Genomic DNA, 19939 nt, shown 5'->3' with positions numbered 1-19939 from the left:
GAAATTGAGACCCACAATCATAACATCAAGGAGATTTTAGTGCACAACCACTCCCTTAAATATTAATATAAGTAGTTCCACTTTAATTATGAATTCAGTCTCTTGTGAATGATTATATAGATAAAAAGAGACAAAGAGAAAGATGGATATCATAAGTGAAATTATTCATGGCCCAATAGTTACAAAGGATAATTTTACTATGCTATAGTGCCAAACCTAACACTTCAAGATTATCATGTATGGTAGTCAGAATTTTATTCATAATGAACCTCAAAAATCTAAAATTTATCTTAGATGTTGTAATATAAATTTTGATTAATTTTTAAAATGTTGTACTTATCTCATAGTAAATTCAATGATTACTAGACCCCTCATTTAAATATAACTTTTTTTCATTATATATCTTTCAGTTTTTATTCAATTTGTTGATTAATTAAAATTTAAAGCAGCTAAGAGATAATATTTGACTATTTTTATAATACTAATCAGATTTAATTGTTATAAATTTAATTATCTAAAATGATAGTTGAGACTTAGGTTTCGTTTGGGACAGTTTTCTTACTGCTTTTTAAAGTAGATTTCTAGTAAAAAAAATTTTAAACTAAAAATTTTTATACTAGAAAATTGTTTTAGGCATCTTTCGAGACGGCTATATTATTGCTTCTTAAAGTATATTCATAGCACAAAAAGTTTAATTTTTGTACTAGGATTCTGCTTTAAGAAGCATAAAGAAAGTCATCCCAAATAAAGTCTTAAAAAGCAATAAGAAAGCTGTCTGAAACGAAAACTTAGCTTCATTTGGGACAATTTTTTTGTACTAGAAAGCTGCTTTAAGAAGCAACAAAAAAGTTGTCCCAAACAAAATTTTAGACGTTATTTGAGATAACTTTTTTATTATTTTATGAATCAAAATTTTAATACAAAATTTTAAGTTAAAAAAAAATTGTACTAAGAATTTGTTTCATAAATCAGTAAAAAAGCTGTTGAGAGGAAAGCCTTGTTATCGGGTCGAGTTGGTCGCTGAGCGGGTCTACCTTTATCCGATGGCATTTAGTTTTCGGGTCGCTGCTCGACAACGGAGTCACTTACCAGTTTACCCCGGCCAAAAGAACCTTCTAGGCGTTTACTCCATTGTGGCGGGAGGAGGGCTATAATCGTCTTTTTTATCTCGTGCATTCTCTTCTACGTTGAGGAGTCTATTTTCCCTGTCGTGAATGGCCTCTCCACGAAACCGGACAGCTTCGATGATCGCTGCAAAGCAAAGTAATTTTCGAGGTTCGAAGCTCTGCTCTCCGATTTATCCCTTCTTGAGTTTACATAATTCCACCTTTTCCGGCATAGCTTGTATATTATTTTTTATCTTTCTGGCAATATTGGGTTTAGCATGAGCTTACTTGGTTCTGAAGTCAGGATTAGGTTAGACGGTTCACCTTTCACAGATTTGGATCGCTTCATAACAGGGAAAAATCTTCAAGCCGCCTATGGAACCGCGTGATCCAAGTGGAGAGTTGACTTGGAGTTGTAATTAGTCCTGTTCTGTTTTGTCTGGAGTTATTTCTCAGAAGGCAGATTAATTCATGCATTAGAACTAATTAATCCGTTTAATATAAGCTTATAAATATATCTAATATTTCGATCAATTTATGTATTTATTTTTGAGAAAGTTAAGTTGTTTAATTTCAATAAAACTTTTTATCACAGCTGAGGATTTGGAGGAGTTTAAAAGAACTTCTAAATTTTCAGAATAATTAACTTAAGGGGTCTCTGTTCTAATGAGATATTAGATTGTGTTCATCTTAATCTATTTAGCCACTTTATTTACTTTCCAATTAGAAATCTTCTGGTCAGAAAGGCCAGTGGCCTTTTGTTGGATGGTTTTATTGTGTTATATATTGTGTTTCTCAAGGAAATAATATCAAAATTTTCTGTTACAAATCGGGCAATTGATATAACCATTGATGTATTCTTTGTTTGCTACAGGAGTTAAGTACTCGGTAATTATTGTGGCTTTGATCATTTAGTTACCTACAGCATTCATTATGTTTTATTGTGAGAATCAGTTTTCATGTGAGTGAAAAGTATAGTTTGCAAGTCAAGTTTTTTTAATTATGCTGTGTTTCTAAAAAAGAGACACAATTATGATTGGCTCAACTAACTTTAAAAGTGGTTACTTAACCTACAATTGCAGCTTAATGGATGATATTTATGCCAAAGTAGAGGTTTACCCTGATCACTTCCAAGAGAGTGAAGAATCTGATGATGTCCTGCAATCAAGGAAAAGAAATGGTTCTTCGTTAAGGTGCTTAATTTTCTTCTTCATTGCATAAATATATTTAAATTTCATTTACCTTTAATGGTTCTAATGCTTTTTTTTTTATGCAGATATCGCAGTCATTCGTGGGCGGTAAGGAAAGTGATAGATTCTGCTTCAATGTTGAACTTGTTTCGCCTGTCACGTTTTCCATGGTCATCTGACTCTTGTGATAATGATAAGGTGTGCTTAAGCAGTGATAATGAATTATTGTTAATAATATTGCTTACTATATCCATTGTTTAATTTAAACTCGAGTGCTTATCTCTCTTGGTAACATGTATTTTTTTTATGTTTTGATTGAGATGAGTTGTTGAATGGGCAGGTGGAGCTAAGTGTTGCAGAAGTAGAATCTCTTCGCTCTGAAATTGCATATGCTGAAGAAAGGGAAGCTCATTTGAAAGCACAGTATGATACTTGAAACTTATCTAGTATCTCATTCTTATGAAAGTGTAGGATCCACGTGGGTCATTTTGTTTCTTTGTTCCTTTTTTTTTTGGTATTTGCCCGAACATTTTCCTTGTCTATGTGGTGGCTCAAATTTGTGGCCCTTGTTCTTTAATTTTGATAGTATACATATGGTGTTATTATTATCTTAGGCTTCATTTGGGACGACCTTCTTATTGGTTTCTAAAGTAGCTTTTTAGTGTAAAAATTTTTAGTTCTAAAATTTTTTTACTAGAAAGAAGCTTTAGAAAATAGTAAAAAAGCTTACCCAAACGAAGCCTTAGTCTAACTTAGTTCATGAAGACGGTATCAAGAAGACGCAGAATAGGAAGAAAAAGATGTTATGAAAAGCTATATTATTATATCCTGATATTACTGTTTACATGGGTATATATAGACCTAAGCTATATAATATTAACGACTCATATTACATGATAATAATATAATGGTGGAGATAATACATGATGGTTAACATCCCCCTCAAGTTAATAGTGAATTGTTAACTTGTTTCTAAGTTGCAAAAATCTAGCATAAGACATTATTTTTGTGAAACTATCAGCTGACTGATCTAAGGATGCAATATGATGAGTTGAAATGTGCCCATTTTTGATGCAGTCGTGAATAAAGTGATAATTGACTTCAATATATTTTTTTCTTGCATGAAACACTGGATTGCTTGCAAGGGCTAAGGAAGAGACGTTGTCACAATAGACAGGTGTAGGAGTAGAGCACAAAATTTTGAAGTCGGAGAGAAAACACCTTATCCACAAAACATCACTGGCCGCTATGGAGAGAACACGATATTCCACCTCCGTAGATGATCAAGCAACAGTCGTTTGTTTCTTGACAGACCATGAGAGAAGATTATCTCCTAAGAACTCACAATATCCGGAGATCGAGCGACGGTCAGTGGGATTTGCTACCCAGTCGGAGTCTGCAAATGCTTGAAGCTGAAATGTATAAGGTAGGATTGGCATAGCATAATCAACAATGCCTGTAAGATATCTAGATACTCGTTTGAGGAGCTGGAAGTGTGACTGATACGGTTTTTGCATATGCTGACAAAGATAGTTGACAGTGAATGCAATATCAGGTCGACTGATAGTAATATACTAAAGTGATCATATCAATTGTTTGCATAATTTGGGTTGATCGAACAGCTCAACAGACTCAGAGAGTGGCGGAAGTTTGGATGGTAGCGGGCTGGTAACAGGTTTACAATGAAGCATGCCATTTTTATTCAAAAGATTTGTGATATACCATTTTTGAGACAACTGTAGACCTATAGAGGTAGTTGTGATCTTAATTCCCAGAAAATAGGTGACTTGACCCAAGTTGCGTAAGCTAAAAACCGTATGTAATGTCTGAAGGAAGCGTTGAAGTTCTTTTGAATTATTTCCAGTAAGAAAAAAATAATCAACATAAATGAGGAGATACATCTCAATTAAACCTTTGTGAAATATTAGAAGTGATAGGTCTGTTTGACTTGCTTTAAAACCGAACTGAAGCAATCAAAGATGATATAGTGGAGAACCGTTGTCTAGGAGACTGCTTTAGGCCAAATATAGCCTTATGAAGATGATAAACATGATTGGGGTATTGAGGATCAATAAACTCAGGCGGTTGCTTCATGTAGACTTGATCATATAAAGTTCCATGAAGGAACACATTCGATACATCCAAATGATAAACCGGCCATTAGAATGTAGTAGCAACAATAAGAAGTAATCTGATAGTTGGAAACTTAGCAATGAGACTAAAAGTTTCCGTATAATCAAAGCCATATTCTTGTTTAAATCCTTGTGCAACGAGACAAGCCTTTTGATGGGCAATGGTTATGTCGGAATTAAACTTCGTCTTGAACAACCATTTGCACCCAAGAATATTTTGATCAGGTGAAGTAGGAACAAGAGACCAAGTACCTGAGCTTGTAAGGCCTGAAATTCAATAGACATAGTTGAACGCCAAACTATAAATTTATTAGCTTCAGAGAAAGAAGTGGGAGAAAGGGGAAAAATAGTGTGTTGAAGATCTAACACCTATTTTGGTTTAAGAGAGCCAGTTTGCCGCCTCATAATCATAGGGTGACAAGGTATAAGAGCTGATGATGAAGGTGGCTGAATTGGAGGTGGAAGATAAGTGGTTGAATTTGAAGTGGAGGGAGTTTCATATGGCGTTGTGGACTCTGATGAAGGATTGACATAAGGAGTGGCAGTGGTTGATGAAGTTTGATGAGAGGTATTTATATGCTGTAGATGAGTTGTGGTAGAAGAGTAAGAGGGATTACCAGAGGAAACGAAAGTGGGAATCAGAGTAAGAGGAGGAATCAACACAGTTGATGGAGGGATTGTAGTGGAATGAGTTTGAGTAGTCTGAGAAGTAGCTGACCGAAATGGAAATATATCTTCAACAAATCTGACATGGCGATATATATATATATATATATACATATATACACATATATACACACCATTTGTGAGAAGATCCAAGCATTTATATCCAGCAGAATGAGCTGCATAACCTAGAAAGACACAGGAAATTGCTCTTGGCTGAAGTTTGTGTTGTTGAATTGGCGATAACCAAGGATAACATAGGCAACTAAACACCCAAAGATGGTTATAGGAAGGTGCTTGATTGAATATGCATTGATAAGGGGACATGTTGTTTTTAGACTTTATGGTAAGCGATTTATAAGATAAGCATCAGTTAATAATGTATCAACCTAGTAGGAGAAAGGGATATTAGCTTCAAATAATAACTCACACATTGTTTCAAGCAAATGCTTGTGTTTCCTTTCAGCAATTCCATTTTGTTGCGGGGTATAAGGACAAGTAAGTCTGTGAGCAATGTCGAAATTTTGCAAGCATTTGTCAAATTATTTATTGATACATTCACCACCACGATCAAAATGATGATCTTTTATGGTCGTTTGAAATTGATTTTCAACCAAATGCTTAAAATGTAGAAAAGTTTGAAGAGCATCAGATTTATGTTTAAGGGGAAACATCGAACTATAATAAGTATAATCATCAACAAACAAAATGTAGTATTTGTAATGTTGAGTAGAAGAAATTGGGAAAGGTTCTCATACATTAGTATATAGTATTTCTAAACGTTTAGTAGTTTTAGAAACAGTTGAAGAAAATGGTAAGCGGTGACTTTTTGCACCAGCACAAGAATCACAATGAAAACTGTGCTTTTGTAGACTAAGAGAACTTGAAGCAACATGAAGAACGTCAGCAGCAGGATGTCCAAGTCTTCAATGCCAGACAAAAGTATTGGTAGAAACTGTAAGAAGGGAGGTGGGATAGGAAGCAAGGGAGGCAGAGGCTGCAGCAACAAGTAGCTCAATAAGATATAGTCCGTGACGGCTGGTACCCCAAAGAAGGGGATGATGAGTCCGAGAATCCTTAATGGTAAAACCATTAGAATGAAAAATAATATAGAATTTATTGTCTTTAATTAATCAGTGAACATAAAGAAAGTTATGAGTAAGATGTGGAACATGAAGGAGATGAGAAAGTTGAAGCTTACGAGCGGGTGTAGGCAGAATGCCTTGACCCAAATGAGCGATGGGAAGCTGAGTTCCATTTCAACCTTGGACTTGAGAATTGCCAGCATATGGTTGCATAGATTGTATCTGAGAAGCGTCTGAGGTAAGATGAGTACTTGCACCTGAATCAAGAAACTAATCAACCGGAGGGGATTCATCATGAGCTAAGAACACCTAATGTGTAGAAGTTTTATAGGAAAGATTTGTGCGGTGCCAACAATTCGTAGTTGAATGTCCAAAAATGTTCACAAATTTGACATTCAATAGAGACAGTGGGCCGACGATCAGAAACTGAGATCGACCACCTCACTGAGTCGAGGAATGTCTACGGGATCTGCCTCTCGAACGACCTTGAGGTGCCGTAAGAGCAAAAGATTATCCCGTTGAGTTATGCTCAGAGCTTTCATAACGATTTTCGACTGCAATGTTGGTTTCTTCGCTACATAATAACACATATAGCTCGTCCAGATGAATTGGATGCAGTTTAGTCCGGATTGAAGTCTTGAAGGTGTTGTAAGAAGAAGGAAGACCATTAAGCGTATAGAATATAATGTCTTCAGGTTCAATATGTGAACCGGCTGCAGTAATGGCGTCAACTTGTTGTTTTATTTTTGAGAGATATTGCACCATAGTGCGACACGCATTTGTATCTGATGAAGTTTGTTCTTGAGTTGCAAGATGCGCGAGTGATTGGATGATTGTAAGCGTAGGTTTAAAGTGAACCAAATATTCATACATGAATCAAGATTTAGGCATATTGTAAGAGCGAGGATGAAATGGTAGAAAATAGGGCGGATGCCAAATTTTGATTGATGAGCTTCCAAGAATGATAGTGGGAATTAACTGTAACGGTATGATCATCAAGAATGAGTTGTTTTGGAGGTTTTAGAATGAACCATCAAGATATCCGAAAAAATTGTTGGCAGAGAAGAGTTTTAAAATTTGAGATCTCCAAATGTGGTAATTATTGGTAGTAAGCTGAACATTCAAAATAGTTTTAACATTGGACATCAAGAATTTGAGGTTAGCGGGAATAGAAATGTTCGTGGATGTGGATGAGGATGAGGACGGTGGAATAGCAGAGGAGGTAGAGGAATTTTCTTGCGCTGCCATTGAAGAAGAAGAATGAAGGAGATTACCTGGTTTGCTCTGATACCATGAAGACAGTATCAAGAAGACGCAGAACAGGAAGAAGAAGATGATATGAAAAGCTATATTATTATCTCCTGATATTACTGTTTACATGGGTGTATATAGACCTAAGCTATACAATATTAACGGCTTATATTACAAGATAATAATCTAACGGTGGAGATAATACATGATGATTAACAATTCATTGCTTGTTATTTTACAGAAATGATATGGAAAAATGAAAATTTATCTATAAGTGGTTAATGGGAAATATTAATTATGGTATATTTGTTGGTTTAGCGTACAATATGTAAGTTTATTACCCTAGAAATTGTGGTAAGAGATTAATAGATGGTAATTTAAGTTTTAAAATCCAACGCTCATGAAGATAAACACAAACATATGAGCTGATTGAAACTTTCCTTATATCCTCTTTTAATTTTTTCTGCTTGAATCCTGTTACAAATGATAAGCCTCTGCTGAAAGAAATACCCTCTTTTTCATTTTCTAGGAAATTAACTTTAAACTGGTCGTGATAAGATTTGATGATGATATTCTTTATTTGTATGATGAGCAAAAAGGTTACAGACAACTTGATTGGGTTAATCCTAGAAGGTTCCACACTGGAAAGTATAAGTCCTGATGAGATATATGAATCATTAGATGAACGGCTTTTGTTTGATATTCTCCAATCTCTATAACTGAATTTCTCTTAATTTCAAAATGTAAGAGTTTTTTAATGCAAAAAAATCTAACAAGTTCTTTAAGAGAAAAAATGTTTGCATATTAAGTTTATTAAATGGAAATATCTGTTGTTTATGGCTTACTAGAATGCATGGCACAGTACATATAAGCCTATAGGGTAGTTTACTGGAATCCATAATACATCTGCCATACTGATTGGTTTCCTTAAGTCTCCAAAGATGGATAGAAGAAAAGTTAGTTGGGAAAGATGGATGGATTTTAGGTGAAGTTAAAAAAATTGAATTGGATGATTTTTTTAAGAAAGATATTTGTATTCTCTAGACTCAATGTATAAATTTCTCATAGTGCAAAGTCAAACAATGAATTGGTTTATGCTGTAAAACCAGATTGTTAGATTCTCATTTACCTCTTCTCGTTTTTGCGAGTCGTTTCTGTGTGTCAACAATAAACAGGGTTACTCTAAAAGAAGCTAGGCTGTATTGCGTAATCCATGTTCCTGCTAAGTTGCACGAAGTCAATATATACGCATATAAATAACTAGCCCAAGTTAAACAAGGCAGCATTTATCAGATTTTTTTTCTCCAATACGTTTTTATATGTTTCTAATTTTTTCATTCATCTTTACGCATGATATTTATATTTTAATATTTCTTGTTTGGCAAGGAAAACAATTAGAATCATATTATCTTCCTTTTCTTATATTTTAATATGCTATAGATTTCTTGAATCTAGTCACATTGCAGTCATGTAATACCAAAAAGTAAACTTGTATAACAATTATTTAGGAAAGTGATATATTGATGATTGATCTTCTTTCCTGGATGGAAAGTTCTTGCCTCCTTCCTATGGTTGAAGAAACTGTTGGAATTGTGTTAGACCGGCCCAGGATGGGCCGGTTGGACCGGTCCAACAGAGACCGGTCCACTGCTACGCGCGACGGACTGGGCGGAAACGGCAGCAAGAGGCGGAGCTTCTTGTGGACCCCACGTGGGATTAATTTTGATTTGGGAGGGAGAATTTGAATGAGGGGACTGTTTTAGAAAATCCATTATTGTCCTTTATGATTATTTTGATTTAATTAGGAGATTGGGGGGGAAATTGGGATCATCTTGAATTTGAGTTTTCTCTTTGAGATCTAGGTTTTGTTTTGGGCTCTTGGCTTCGCCGGAGACTTTGGAGAGTACGTTCTTCCTCTCGAATTGAAGAACAAATTGTATCTTTGCTATTTTCATTGTCTACTAGTAAAATACAAGCGTTTTCTCCTCATCTCATGCAGTATTTCTCTATTTTTCTACTGTTTTTGGCTGATTTCCTGCTGTGGACAGCAGCTCGCTTTGAGATTTGTTGCTAAAGTGATTAGGGAATACTTGAAATCAAGTATTTCCTATCAAATTGCACCCAACCAATTTTGGTACATTATCTTCTTTCTTTATTTTTAATCATCCCTCCTTTGTACCCAGAAATCTACCCTTTCGCAATCCCTTCTCTAGCTTTTCTACATCAATTACCTTCAAAATTCCATTTAGAGGGCATTTACATAATTGAATCCCTATTCTTTCATCTTGCATGCTCAAAAATTGAATAGGTTTATTGAGTAAAATGCAGTGGCAGGATCATTAAGAAATGAAATGCAGGATAACTCATGGTTTACTCTAATAAATTTGTGGTATTATTTCATGCAGAGAAAATTAAAGTTTCCTATATTACAAGCCACCAATTAATTCAAAAATATAACCCAATTGATAATAATACGATCAAAATAATATGAGAATATCAATGAGAAACAAATACATTTTGCAATAAATTGATTTTAATTGCCACAAATTGGAATTCCTACATATTAATTTTTGATAAATTTTGAAAGCACTAAACAATTTAATATCAAATTATGTAGGTGAAATAGAATGAATATAATATCAAAATAACAAAAATTAGGTCTCACGTTGGTACAAAATGATGACTTTTTCCATAATTAGCTAGTCGCACTTTATCATGATTGAAGGAATTATACATCCAACTTGTACTCACAAGATCGAAGGAATCACACGCCTTAAGACAATTATTTATAAACTCCGCATCTATGCTAGTGGATATGGTTGGCGCAAAAATCAACTTAATTTATGATTCAATTAAAATCTCAAAGTTCTTATCCTAGTAGTAAATCATGTTAATCCCTAGCCAATCTGATACGTCTCCAATGTAAAAACAACAAACAATCACTAGGAAAGCTGCAGGAAATCCCAAATGGTGGTTGATTTTGTATTATTTTTTTAATGCGAAAACAAGATACATGTGATTTATAATTAGAGAGGTAGATCGGCTCTCCCACAAGACCTAGATGCCGCTACGAACTCTCTAAGGAAAAAAACATACATAATTAAAATAAACCCTAGGATCAACCATAACTCTCCTAATTCCCCCCAAAACAACATTCTTTCCTTAATAGTTTCCCTCTCCTAATTGAATTCTATTAGAAAATCTTTTCCTAATTAATTTTCTTCTTATTTCCCCTCCTAATTGATGCAGGACTAGGATACTTTTAAATGGATGTAATAAGAATTTGCACGATTCCTTGATAAAAATAATTATGATTAAAGCTGTTAGCAATCTAAAACGATAAAATAAAACAAGAAAGGGGTGCCTACATTTAGGCTAAGCCGCTTGCCACATGCTTGATTCATCAAAATAATGTAGAATATCAATAACATGCAAATTAAGTAGCATTCAAACAAATCCCTACGCTAACAATGAGATTAGAAGCATATATATCAAACTCAAGTCCTACGATTACTAGGCTTGGCAGAAATAGATGAACATGATCTTCATGAATCAATCAAACCACAAGAGCAAGTTAGACAATGAAAATACGAGAGAAGGAAGATTGGTAAACCTTTATCACGGTTGGGTTGTAATCCTCCACTAAATGGTGCCAAGTTGCTCCTCTATGGCTTCCACGAGCGTATCTAGTGCGCTCCACGTATTCCTCGACGGTGTTGTCAATATTTGAATTGACGTCAAAGAAAGTCGAGAGTCGAGTGAAGGATGTGCACGAAGCATTGCTCGTCGTAGGCAAGGCCGTAATCAAGATCGGGATTGGCCATGCATCGATCTCGTTGCGTCGAAAGAGTTGGAGGAAAATTCCCTTTGTTGTCCTTGTCGTTTCTCCTTTGAAAGAGAGAGATTTCTCTCAAGAATTCAAGTAGGAGAAAGCAAGAGAGATTGGCCGGCCAAGGGGGAGTGGATTGGGGGAACTAGGTTCAGATTTTGGGAAATTAAAGTGGAGGGAAAGGTGTCAAGCAATCCTCTAATTAATCCTTAGGAGTGTAATTTTAATTAAAGAGGAGAGAGGGAAGGTAGGGGCGGTGGGTATGAGAGGGGTTTAGGGGATTTGTTTCCAAATCTCAATGCTTGCTTTTGGAAAGAAGGGGTGTAGAGGATTAAGAAATTTCAGTCAAGAGTGGTGGAGGGGAATTAGGAATTATTTCCAAGAGAGTTTTGGGAGAATTCGAAATAAATCCCAATGGGATTTAATATGGGGGGCCGGCGGCAATAAGGAGGGGGAGGTGTTTATGGCAAGTGTTTATTGCTTGCTTTAATAAGGAAACTTAAATTAGGGAAGATAAATTAAATCTCATTCAATTGAGGATTGATTTGAATGAGGTTTAAAGACCTTCCTAAAATAGATTTCATATTTTAGGAAAGATTTTGAATTTCAAATTACTTGGATTTGAATTCAAAATTAATCCTAATTATATTAAATCTATATTAGGAAATAAGAAAACAAAGTAGGGAAAGGCTTAGGGGGAGGGGGCGGCCGGCAGGTGAGGGTGGAGGGAGGAGGACGGCGGGTGGATGTGCGGGGAAAGTGATGCGGTTGGGGGTGGGGGTAAGTGGTGTGGTTGGGGAGGGAGGCTCTTATTTGGTCGGCGGTGGGTTGGGGAAGTGGCGGCTAAGAGGTGGCTGGTGGGATTTTGGTGGTGATCCTTGGCCGATGGGTACAAAGGAGAGAAAAGTGGGGGAAAGGTTAGAGAACCAAGAACTCACTCGAGGGTGGTTGTTGGGTAATACGCTTAGCCTCTCCAAGGCTCTTCTCCAAAACTCACAAACTCACCAAGAAACACAAAAGCTGGAATTTCAATTGTAGTTATTCATTAACTTTAGAAGAAGAACATAAGATTATACATATCCTCATACAAAGGACTCAAAATAAAAAGGACGACAATGCAGGGATAATGATGTTGATAACCTCAAACGATAGGCCATAAGCGCTAAACTAAACAAATTAATGGACAATCTAATAGACATGAGCTCCAAACCATAACCAATATAAAACCCACATTTAACCACTTCAGTTTACTCGGGATCCCTGAAAAGAGGTAACCCATGGCTGCTAATCATATTCCCTGGACACTACGTTCAATGGTCGGTATTCTCGGGATCACGGAATCATGGGATCTTGATCGGGTCTACCTTCATCTCCCACAACCAGGGTTTAAAACATTCACACACTATTGCACATATATCTACACTTCATGTACAGACTAAATATAATTTCATTTTTAATCGAGAGTGCTCTTCTACGTGTTAGAATGGGGTAATTAACTATGAGGGCTTGCGCTCATAGGAAGTAGGGCCCAGATCTAAATAAGCCATGAAATAACTCTCAGGAGAAATCTGGTTAATTTAAAATTCAATCTACCTCAAAAAAATAAAGACCTTAAGCTTATAAGAGCGTGGTTCACACCTATTTTCTTGAGGGTGAACACATTCTTATTCACTCCTGCTCGTACAGTTTTCTTGTGCAAGTAATTGTTATGGGCTTTAATACAACTGGTATTACCTACTATGTATAGTTTGAGGACTATTATGTATTTGAATCTATGTTTAGTTTGGTTTCATATTTGAGTATCTGCTTAATCGGCCTCCACCTTTTGATCTCTGCTTCGATTACTATTATGGTTCAGCCCTTCATGATTTCATATTTTTCAATCTTCCAGTACTAGCTACATTCCAATTTTGTGATAGTTATAGTATTTGATAGTTCTTTTTCTTTCATCTATTTTCAAATTATTTTAGTAATAGAAGTTTGGATTTACTTGGATAATTCAAATGGAGGCATGAAATAGAAATAGGCCCCTTACCCTCGTCAATGGTTCCGCAAAACATTTTCCTCTCCATTCCTTCGTGTTTGTGGTTTAAAGGAAAAATTGCATTGAAAAACATCTAATGAGATATTTTGTTTGTTTGATGTAGGTTGGAACATATAGATGAACTATTGAAAGTTGCACAACTTTCGGGATATCTGCATATTAGAACTGTATAATCTCTTTCGTAGTTATTTATTTTTAATTTACAGGTTTTGTCTATACCGTTTGCTAATGTCCAGATAATTTGATTTCTACATCTAGAGATGGCCGGAACTTCCCGGGGAACCACCTATCTTAGATGATGAAGAAGTTAATGATTGGCTGCCTCGATTTGTTGTGCTTCATGGACAATGCATCTTCTATTACCTTAAATCTACTGGTAATAACTCTTATGACTCAGTGAGCATCTAATGTGGCATACAACATAAATGAATTGAAAATTGAGGATTAAGTAATCTTCATTCAGATGTTGAGTAAAGGTTAATGATGATGATTATGACGTCCTTTATTTTAAATTCAATGCCATTGATAGAAATTTCTTAAGGATACGATTGTGTGCGGTTGGCAGGTTTCATAAAATTTGGACAGCTTATTGTACTGGTTTCATAAAATGCTAAGCATGATTGATGGCGTAGTTTCTAGTTTGAAGTCTCACAATGCCTTTTGTTATAGGGTGTCCCTTATAGAAAGTTGCTTATATCACTTTCTTGAGGACTTAGCTTTCTAAGGCTTCATTTGGAACAACTTTCTAGTATAAAAGTTAAATTTTTTTTGTGCTTGAAAGCTGCTTTAAGAAGCAATAAAAAAGCCATCCCAAACAAAACTTAAAACTTGTTTTCAATGATTTAAAATCCTCTTTGTTGATTAGTTATTAATTTCTCTGCATTTCTACAATCTCAATTATTTTGGAATTGGCTCCATAACCGAAGGATGAAATTTCATAACTGACTAGGCGGATGGGATCTTTTCCAATACCTCTGCTAATCATAAACAGTCAAGTATTGTTGGTCAAGTTTAACTTCGACCTATTTTAGTAATTAGGAGCACCACACTGGTCCGACACAGAGCCAGCTTGAAACTTGAAACAAGCACTCTGTAATGGTACATCACTCGGAAAACATTCTCTACTGCTGCACCACCCCACCATCATAAGAAAGAGAAAAAAAAATGTAAAGGATATATCTCGAATGCATAACTTACATCCAAGATATAAATCTGTTGTAGATAATTACTTCTAGGTCCTCAAGGTTTGGACTACGGGTTTATGAATCAAGGCTTGCAATATAAAAGTATGCAAGTATATAGGCAAAAATACGTCCTAACTTTTTTGAATGTAACAGATAGGTCTATTCCATCATCTATAGTTATATTTACATCATTTAAATGTTAATGTGGCTTATTGTACCCTTTATCCTTTTCTTGTTCTCATGGAAGTAAAGTGGGAGTTGTAGTTAGAGGATAGTGGTGGTTGTTACGTATTGGAATTTTCATGGAGTTAGATGTGATTTAAACATTTCAAGATTATATGAAAATTCACACACACAGATAAGTTAAATTAGCACATTACATATATATGGTTTTTTTTTTTTTTTTGCATGAAAAACTCGGGAGAAGGAAAAAACATAGGCATAGCCCAATTGAATGGTTCCACTGGTGTAAATCATGGAGTACAAAGGGAAGCTTTTTCTTGTAGGCGAAGAAGGTGTTAATACCATATAATATAATTAAATTGTGAGTCGTCTTTTACGATACTTGTAGGAGTCTGGAGGTATTGAAGTTGGCTATGGCTAGTGAGCATTGAAAGACAGTTAACAAGCTTCGAGTGATAGTACACAAGGGATAGTGGAGGTCAGGTGATAGTGAGTGGTTGACTTAATCATTCTTCAAGATGGAGGGGAGTTCAATCGACCATAAACTAGTGTCAATGATTGGTGAGCGTCAGGCCTTCAACATCTGATCAATAAAAGTTTATTAAGTGGTGCTCTAATTACATGTTATATTAGCTGAAGTGTACAATTTTTTATTAAGGGGGTTATAACATATAGATTCTTTTTTGAGTTTGAGAGTACCCAAAGAATAAATGGGCACAAGTAAAATTAAACATTTATAGAATAAGAGTAAAAATAGGCATATTAAGAAAAAATGATTATGGATGATTGATTGTTGAGAAATGTTTTGGGAATACAATTAATAAGATAGCTTGCAGTAAGGACTATATATCTCTAAAATTGGTTGGCATTCATGTGAAACATAGGTGTTCGACGGCGTTGAGGCTATGATGATTTTTACATTTTGCTACTCCATTTTGTTGAGAGATATATGGCATCTGTTTTGATGGATAATGCCATTTCAAAACAAAAATTATAAAATCAGCTTTGCATGTATTTTGAAGCATTATTAACGTGCAAAACTTCTGATGAAGTAGAAAACTGAACGTTAGTTTTTGGATAAAACTTCTAAAGAAAGTATCAAAAACTTTTGACCAAAATTTTAATTAATATAGCCGTATGCAACTTGAGAATAATAATTAATATAGTTAAAAAAAAAAGACAAAATCCTGATTGTTCAAAATAGGAATCGAACCCCAATTTAACTCTAAAGGAAGGAGACAACTAGTAGTGGATGATGGATATGATACGATGATGTTTGCCCAATTCACAAAGAAAGTATCCAAATTTGGAAGGGAGTGACAAATTCTTGAATTCGAACAAGATATGGATAACACAATAAATGACAATGCCACTAATAACGAGTAATGTTGGAAGAAAGTGCATAAGTGGAAAAAATGTGAGCTCCTCACAGTAAATCCGCCAGCAGGGTGAGATATTGATCATAGTTTCTAGCTATTTTTGACTCATTTTACATTGCACTATACTTTGGCTTAATGCTTCATCAGATTTTAAGAAAGTTTAACATACTCTCATTTGCCTAGCTGCACATTGATTTCGAAAATGTTCACAAGTTCTTTAACATTAAAATACTATCACAAAACGAGTCAAAATGGCACAGCAGAATCTATTTCCAATTTTCGTTACAGAATGCTGCTGAAATCAGAATATAGGTATTGTTGGAGAGAAAGAAATGGATGGATATTTACGGTTTGATGTCAGTGCTACTTAATCAAGTTCTTCTAATTCCATTAGTTCAGGATGCAATTGCTTTGTTTGACCAGCTGATGCTTGCAGAAATTCAATATCTGATTGGACAAACTTGCCAGGTTGCTGTAGAATCCTTGTTATTTAACTACTTCAGCGAAAAAATGACTCCACCCTCAGTTTCTTTTGTTGCTAACCTGGTCTATAATAATGTCATATCTTTAGAAAAATCTTATTCACTGCCATTTATTTGTTCACTTTTATGTTTTATTTTGTTGCTAACCAGGTCTATAATAGTGTAGATCTTGAGAAAATCGTATGCACTTCCCTTTATTTGTTCCTTTGCGGTAGATTTTCTATTTCCCTCATGGTGTTGAGATAAAGACACTTGATACAGATTTGAGTCCTCAGGATACTACAATGTTGGTCGACATTGTTGAAGCTGGGCCTCTCGCAAGTTTTTTACACGAAGATGAACAAAGAAGATATGCATTTTACATTTTAACAACCCTTGGGTTAAGATTTGAATGTTCAAGTGCCTCGAAAATGCAGGTTTGTACATTTTCAATCTTTCTTCTTCTTCTTCTTCTTCTTTTCTGTGATCGTTTGGTTTCATTTTGAAGTCTCCCAAGTAAAAAAATATACCACACAGAATAACTTGCACATCCGAATCAACGATATTCTTCCTGAATCTCTCAACCCTTTTTGCAGGTGGATTCATGGCTGGCAACCATACAAAATGTTTGTAAGCTGGCGCCTCTGAAGGACCCATTTGATTTGGAGTATGTGGATGATCACTCTGCCATGTAAATATATCTTTACGCTGCTATATAACTCCATGTTGGACTGATAAATAACCATTTTTTTAGACTTAAAATATAGAACAAATTGCATCAATTTATGTGGCATTAGACTTACTTTCTGTTGAATGTATAGCTTCAGGGATCAATTTGGCACTTCACTTGCTTGAATGATTGTACATACCTTTTCCGTTTTTTGACATTGTAAATGTACATAATGTTGTGAACAATGAGTTTGAACATTTACATATTTGTTCATTCCAGACTATTTTACAGGTTCTAGTTACACCTTGTCATGCTGATTAGCACGATTTATATATATAGTATGTATGTGTGCGGCTGTGCGCGTACACTAGAAAATTCATTGTAATAGAAAGTGGGTTTTACATCTTAATTTTGCATGTGGATCCAACCCACATATAGATAAAGTAGAATAATGGAATAGACTTGAGTTTCTATGTGAACATTTCGTAAAGAAAAAAAAAAATGGCAGAGTGTGGCCTAATTTAGCTAATTCCTGTATACTAGTGATAGAAATGGCAGAGTGTGGCCTAATCTTGAATATGTATGTGTAAAAAAAATGTTTAGGAATCTTAGGTGATGTCTCAGAATTTAAATGGGAAGAATTATTCTTTTAATCTTTTAATAAATAATAATACCCATAGCTATTTAATATCATCTATCAGTAATAAATAATAAAATAGATTTTATAATTTAAAATATCAATATATACATCTATATTCATTCTCAAAAATTATATACACCCAGGACTATATAATCATAACATATATATCCTATCATGAGTATAAAAGAATAACTAGAAAAAAAAGATATAGAACTTAAAGAATCATGATCTGTCTCATACTTGAAAGAAACCTGCACAGTTAGAGAAAGAAGAAGATGAACAATAAAAACAGAGGAGTTGAAGAACTGAGATATCTCATTTTCTAATTTCTTCAGCTTAATATTTCAATACAATGCTTGAGTATATATACGCAGGATGAGTATATTTTCTCATCATGAAGAGGCCGTTAACGGCAGAGCCGTTGGCTGCAGCGTCGTTGCCTGCAGAGAATGTCAGAGGAGTGGAGTTGAGTGAGGCCGTTGGCTGTTGATGTTGAGTGAGGTGTAGTGTTCCTGCAGTGTAACATTATGCAGTTGCTAACATCCCCCCGCAAATGAAGCGTCCGGTGAGCGAAGGCATAATTTGGATCTGAGCTCCTCGAAGCGTTTAATGGGTAGCGGGTTTGTTAGGATGTCCGCAGGCTGATCAGTGGTGCTGATATGTTGCACTTGAATTGTGCCGCTGTGAATGTGTTGACGTATAAATTGATAGTCAATTTCAATGTGCTTCGTTTGAGCATGAAAGACGAGATTTAGAGCTAATGCCAACGCTGAAGTGTTGTCACAGTGAATGGTGGTTGTCGGAATGGGTGTGATCCGGAAGTCCTTAAGTAGACGATGGAGCCAGATGACGTTGGAGGTGGCGGAAGCAAGCGCACGGTATTCCGCCTCTGTGGAGGATCGAGCCACTGTGACTTGTTTCTTGACACACCAGGAAATGAGGCTTGTTCCGAGAAAGGTGAAGAAGCCGGTGATGGATTTGCGATCGAGAGAGTCACTGGCCTAGTCAGCATCATAGTAGCAATTGAGCTGCAATGAGCCAGCTGATAGTGGTAGCTCAAGGTTGATCGTCCCGCTGATGTAGCGAAGAAGACGCTTCAGGGCAGTGTAGTTTGCAATGGTGGGGCTTTGCATATGTTGATATATGCTGTTAACGGTGAAATGCAATGTCTGGACGGGTTATTGTAAGATAATTGAGGGAGCCAGCGAGACGTCTGTACTGCGTTGGATCAAAGAATGGCAAGTTGTCATCAGGATGAGATGTGGACTTGGGAACCATTGGAGGTGGGGATAGAGATTTCGATCATTGTTGATGGCTGGAGTTCTGGTGGTTGCGAAGCTCCGGTGGAGGAGTGTGTTGCCGAGGGATCTGCCATGAATAAACTCAAGTTCAGGCACCTTCAGAACGACCTTGCTCTGATACCATGAAAGAAACCTGCACAGTTAGAGAAAGAAGAAGATGAACAGTAAAAATAGAGGAGTTGAAGAACTGAGATCTCTCATTTTCTAATTTCTTCAGCTTAATATTTCAATACAATGCTTGAGTATATATAAGCGGGATGAGTATATTTTCTCATCATGAAGAGGCCGTTGACAGCAGAGCCGTTGGCTACAGGGTCGTTGCCTGTAGAGAATGTCAGAGGAGTGGAGTTGAGCGAGGTCGTTGGCTGTTGATGTTGAGTGAGGTGTAGTGTTCCTGCAGTGTAACATTATGCATGTGCTAACAATACTCCTGCTTTCATGCTTTAACCTGAAATCATTTAACCACATATAATAAGCTTAAAAAGCCCAATAGGTCATTAAAATATATAACTGAATTCAAAGCACGATAAATGAGCAAAATGCATATCAGTAGTCAAATCATAATAATTATATTCATAGGGTCATTGAATCAATGCATAAATAGTAAAACTCATATACAATAGTAGTAGAATATTTAACAAGTAAAACATTATAGTACGAAAGTCAGTAAAGAACTAAATCAGTACGAGTGTCAAATTTATAAAGCAATTGTCATATCAATAATGCCAATCAATACAGAAATCATATAAAGCATCAAATCAAAGCATCGGTAAAGATTGTTGAAATTAAATTAATGTAATAACATCATATATGAATGTATA

General features: G+C 35.6%; 1 protein-coding gene across 2 annotated transcripts; it reads left to right on the top strand.

Annotated features, from left to right (window-relative positions):
• Positions 1 to 1140: 1140 nt before the first annotated feature.
• LOC110103269 lies at positions 1141 to 17438 on the top strand. Of its 2 annotated transcripts, none has more exons than XM_020831911.2 (8): positions 1141 to 1275; positions 2189 to 2299; positions 2383 to 2494; positions 2637 to 2719; positions 13404 to 13467; positions 13559 to 13676; positions 16790 to 16944; positions 17104 to 17434. In XM_020831911.2, the coding sequence occupies exons 2-8, from the start codon at positions 2193 to 2195 to the stop codon at positions 17200 to 17202; spliced, it is 738 nt and encodes a 245-aa protein (XP_020687570.1). In that variant the 5' UTR covers positions 1141 to 1275; positions 2189 to 2192; the 3' UTR covers positions 17203 to 17434. The 2 variants fall into 2 exon arrangements, with proteins under 2 accessions (XP_020687570.1, XP_028554476.1); XM_028698643.1 differs by lacking the exon at positions 1141 to 1275 and adding an exon at positions 1499 to 1521 and having other exon boundaries at positions 17104 to 17438.
• Positions 17439 to 19939: the final 2501 nt, after the last annotated feature.

Source organism: Dendrobium catenatum, unplaced genomic scaffold (assembly GCF_001605985.2).
Source record: "Dendrobium catenatum unplaced genomic scaffold, ASM160598v2 fragScaff_scaffold_1117, whole genome shotgun sequence".
Lineage (NCBI taxonomy): Eukaryota > Viridiplantae > Streptophyta > Magnoliopsida > Asparagales > Orchidaceae > Dendrobium > Dendrobium catenatum.
The sequence above is the reverse complement of the archived record's forward strand: the minus strand, read 5'-3'. Positions and strand labels throughout refer to the sequence as shown.

Bases quoted from the DNA above. Each gene is read 5' to 3' on its own strand.
- LOC110103269 (XM_028698643.1), top strand. From the start codon at position 2,193: ATGGATGATATTTATGCCAAAGTAGAGGTTTACCCTGATCACTTCCAA. The intron at 13,468-13,558 runs GTATAATCTCTT...TTCTACATCTAG, and splicing joins GATATCTGCATATTAGAACT to AGATGGCCGGAACTTCCCGG. The intron at 16,945-17,103 runs GTTTGTACATTT...CCCTTTTTGCAG, and splicing joins CAAGTGCCTCGAAAATGCAG to GTGGATTCATGGCTGGCAAC.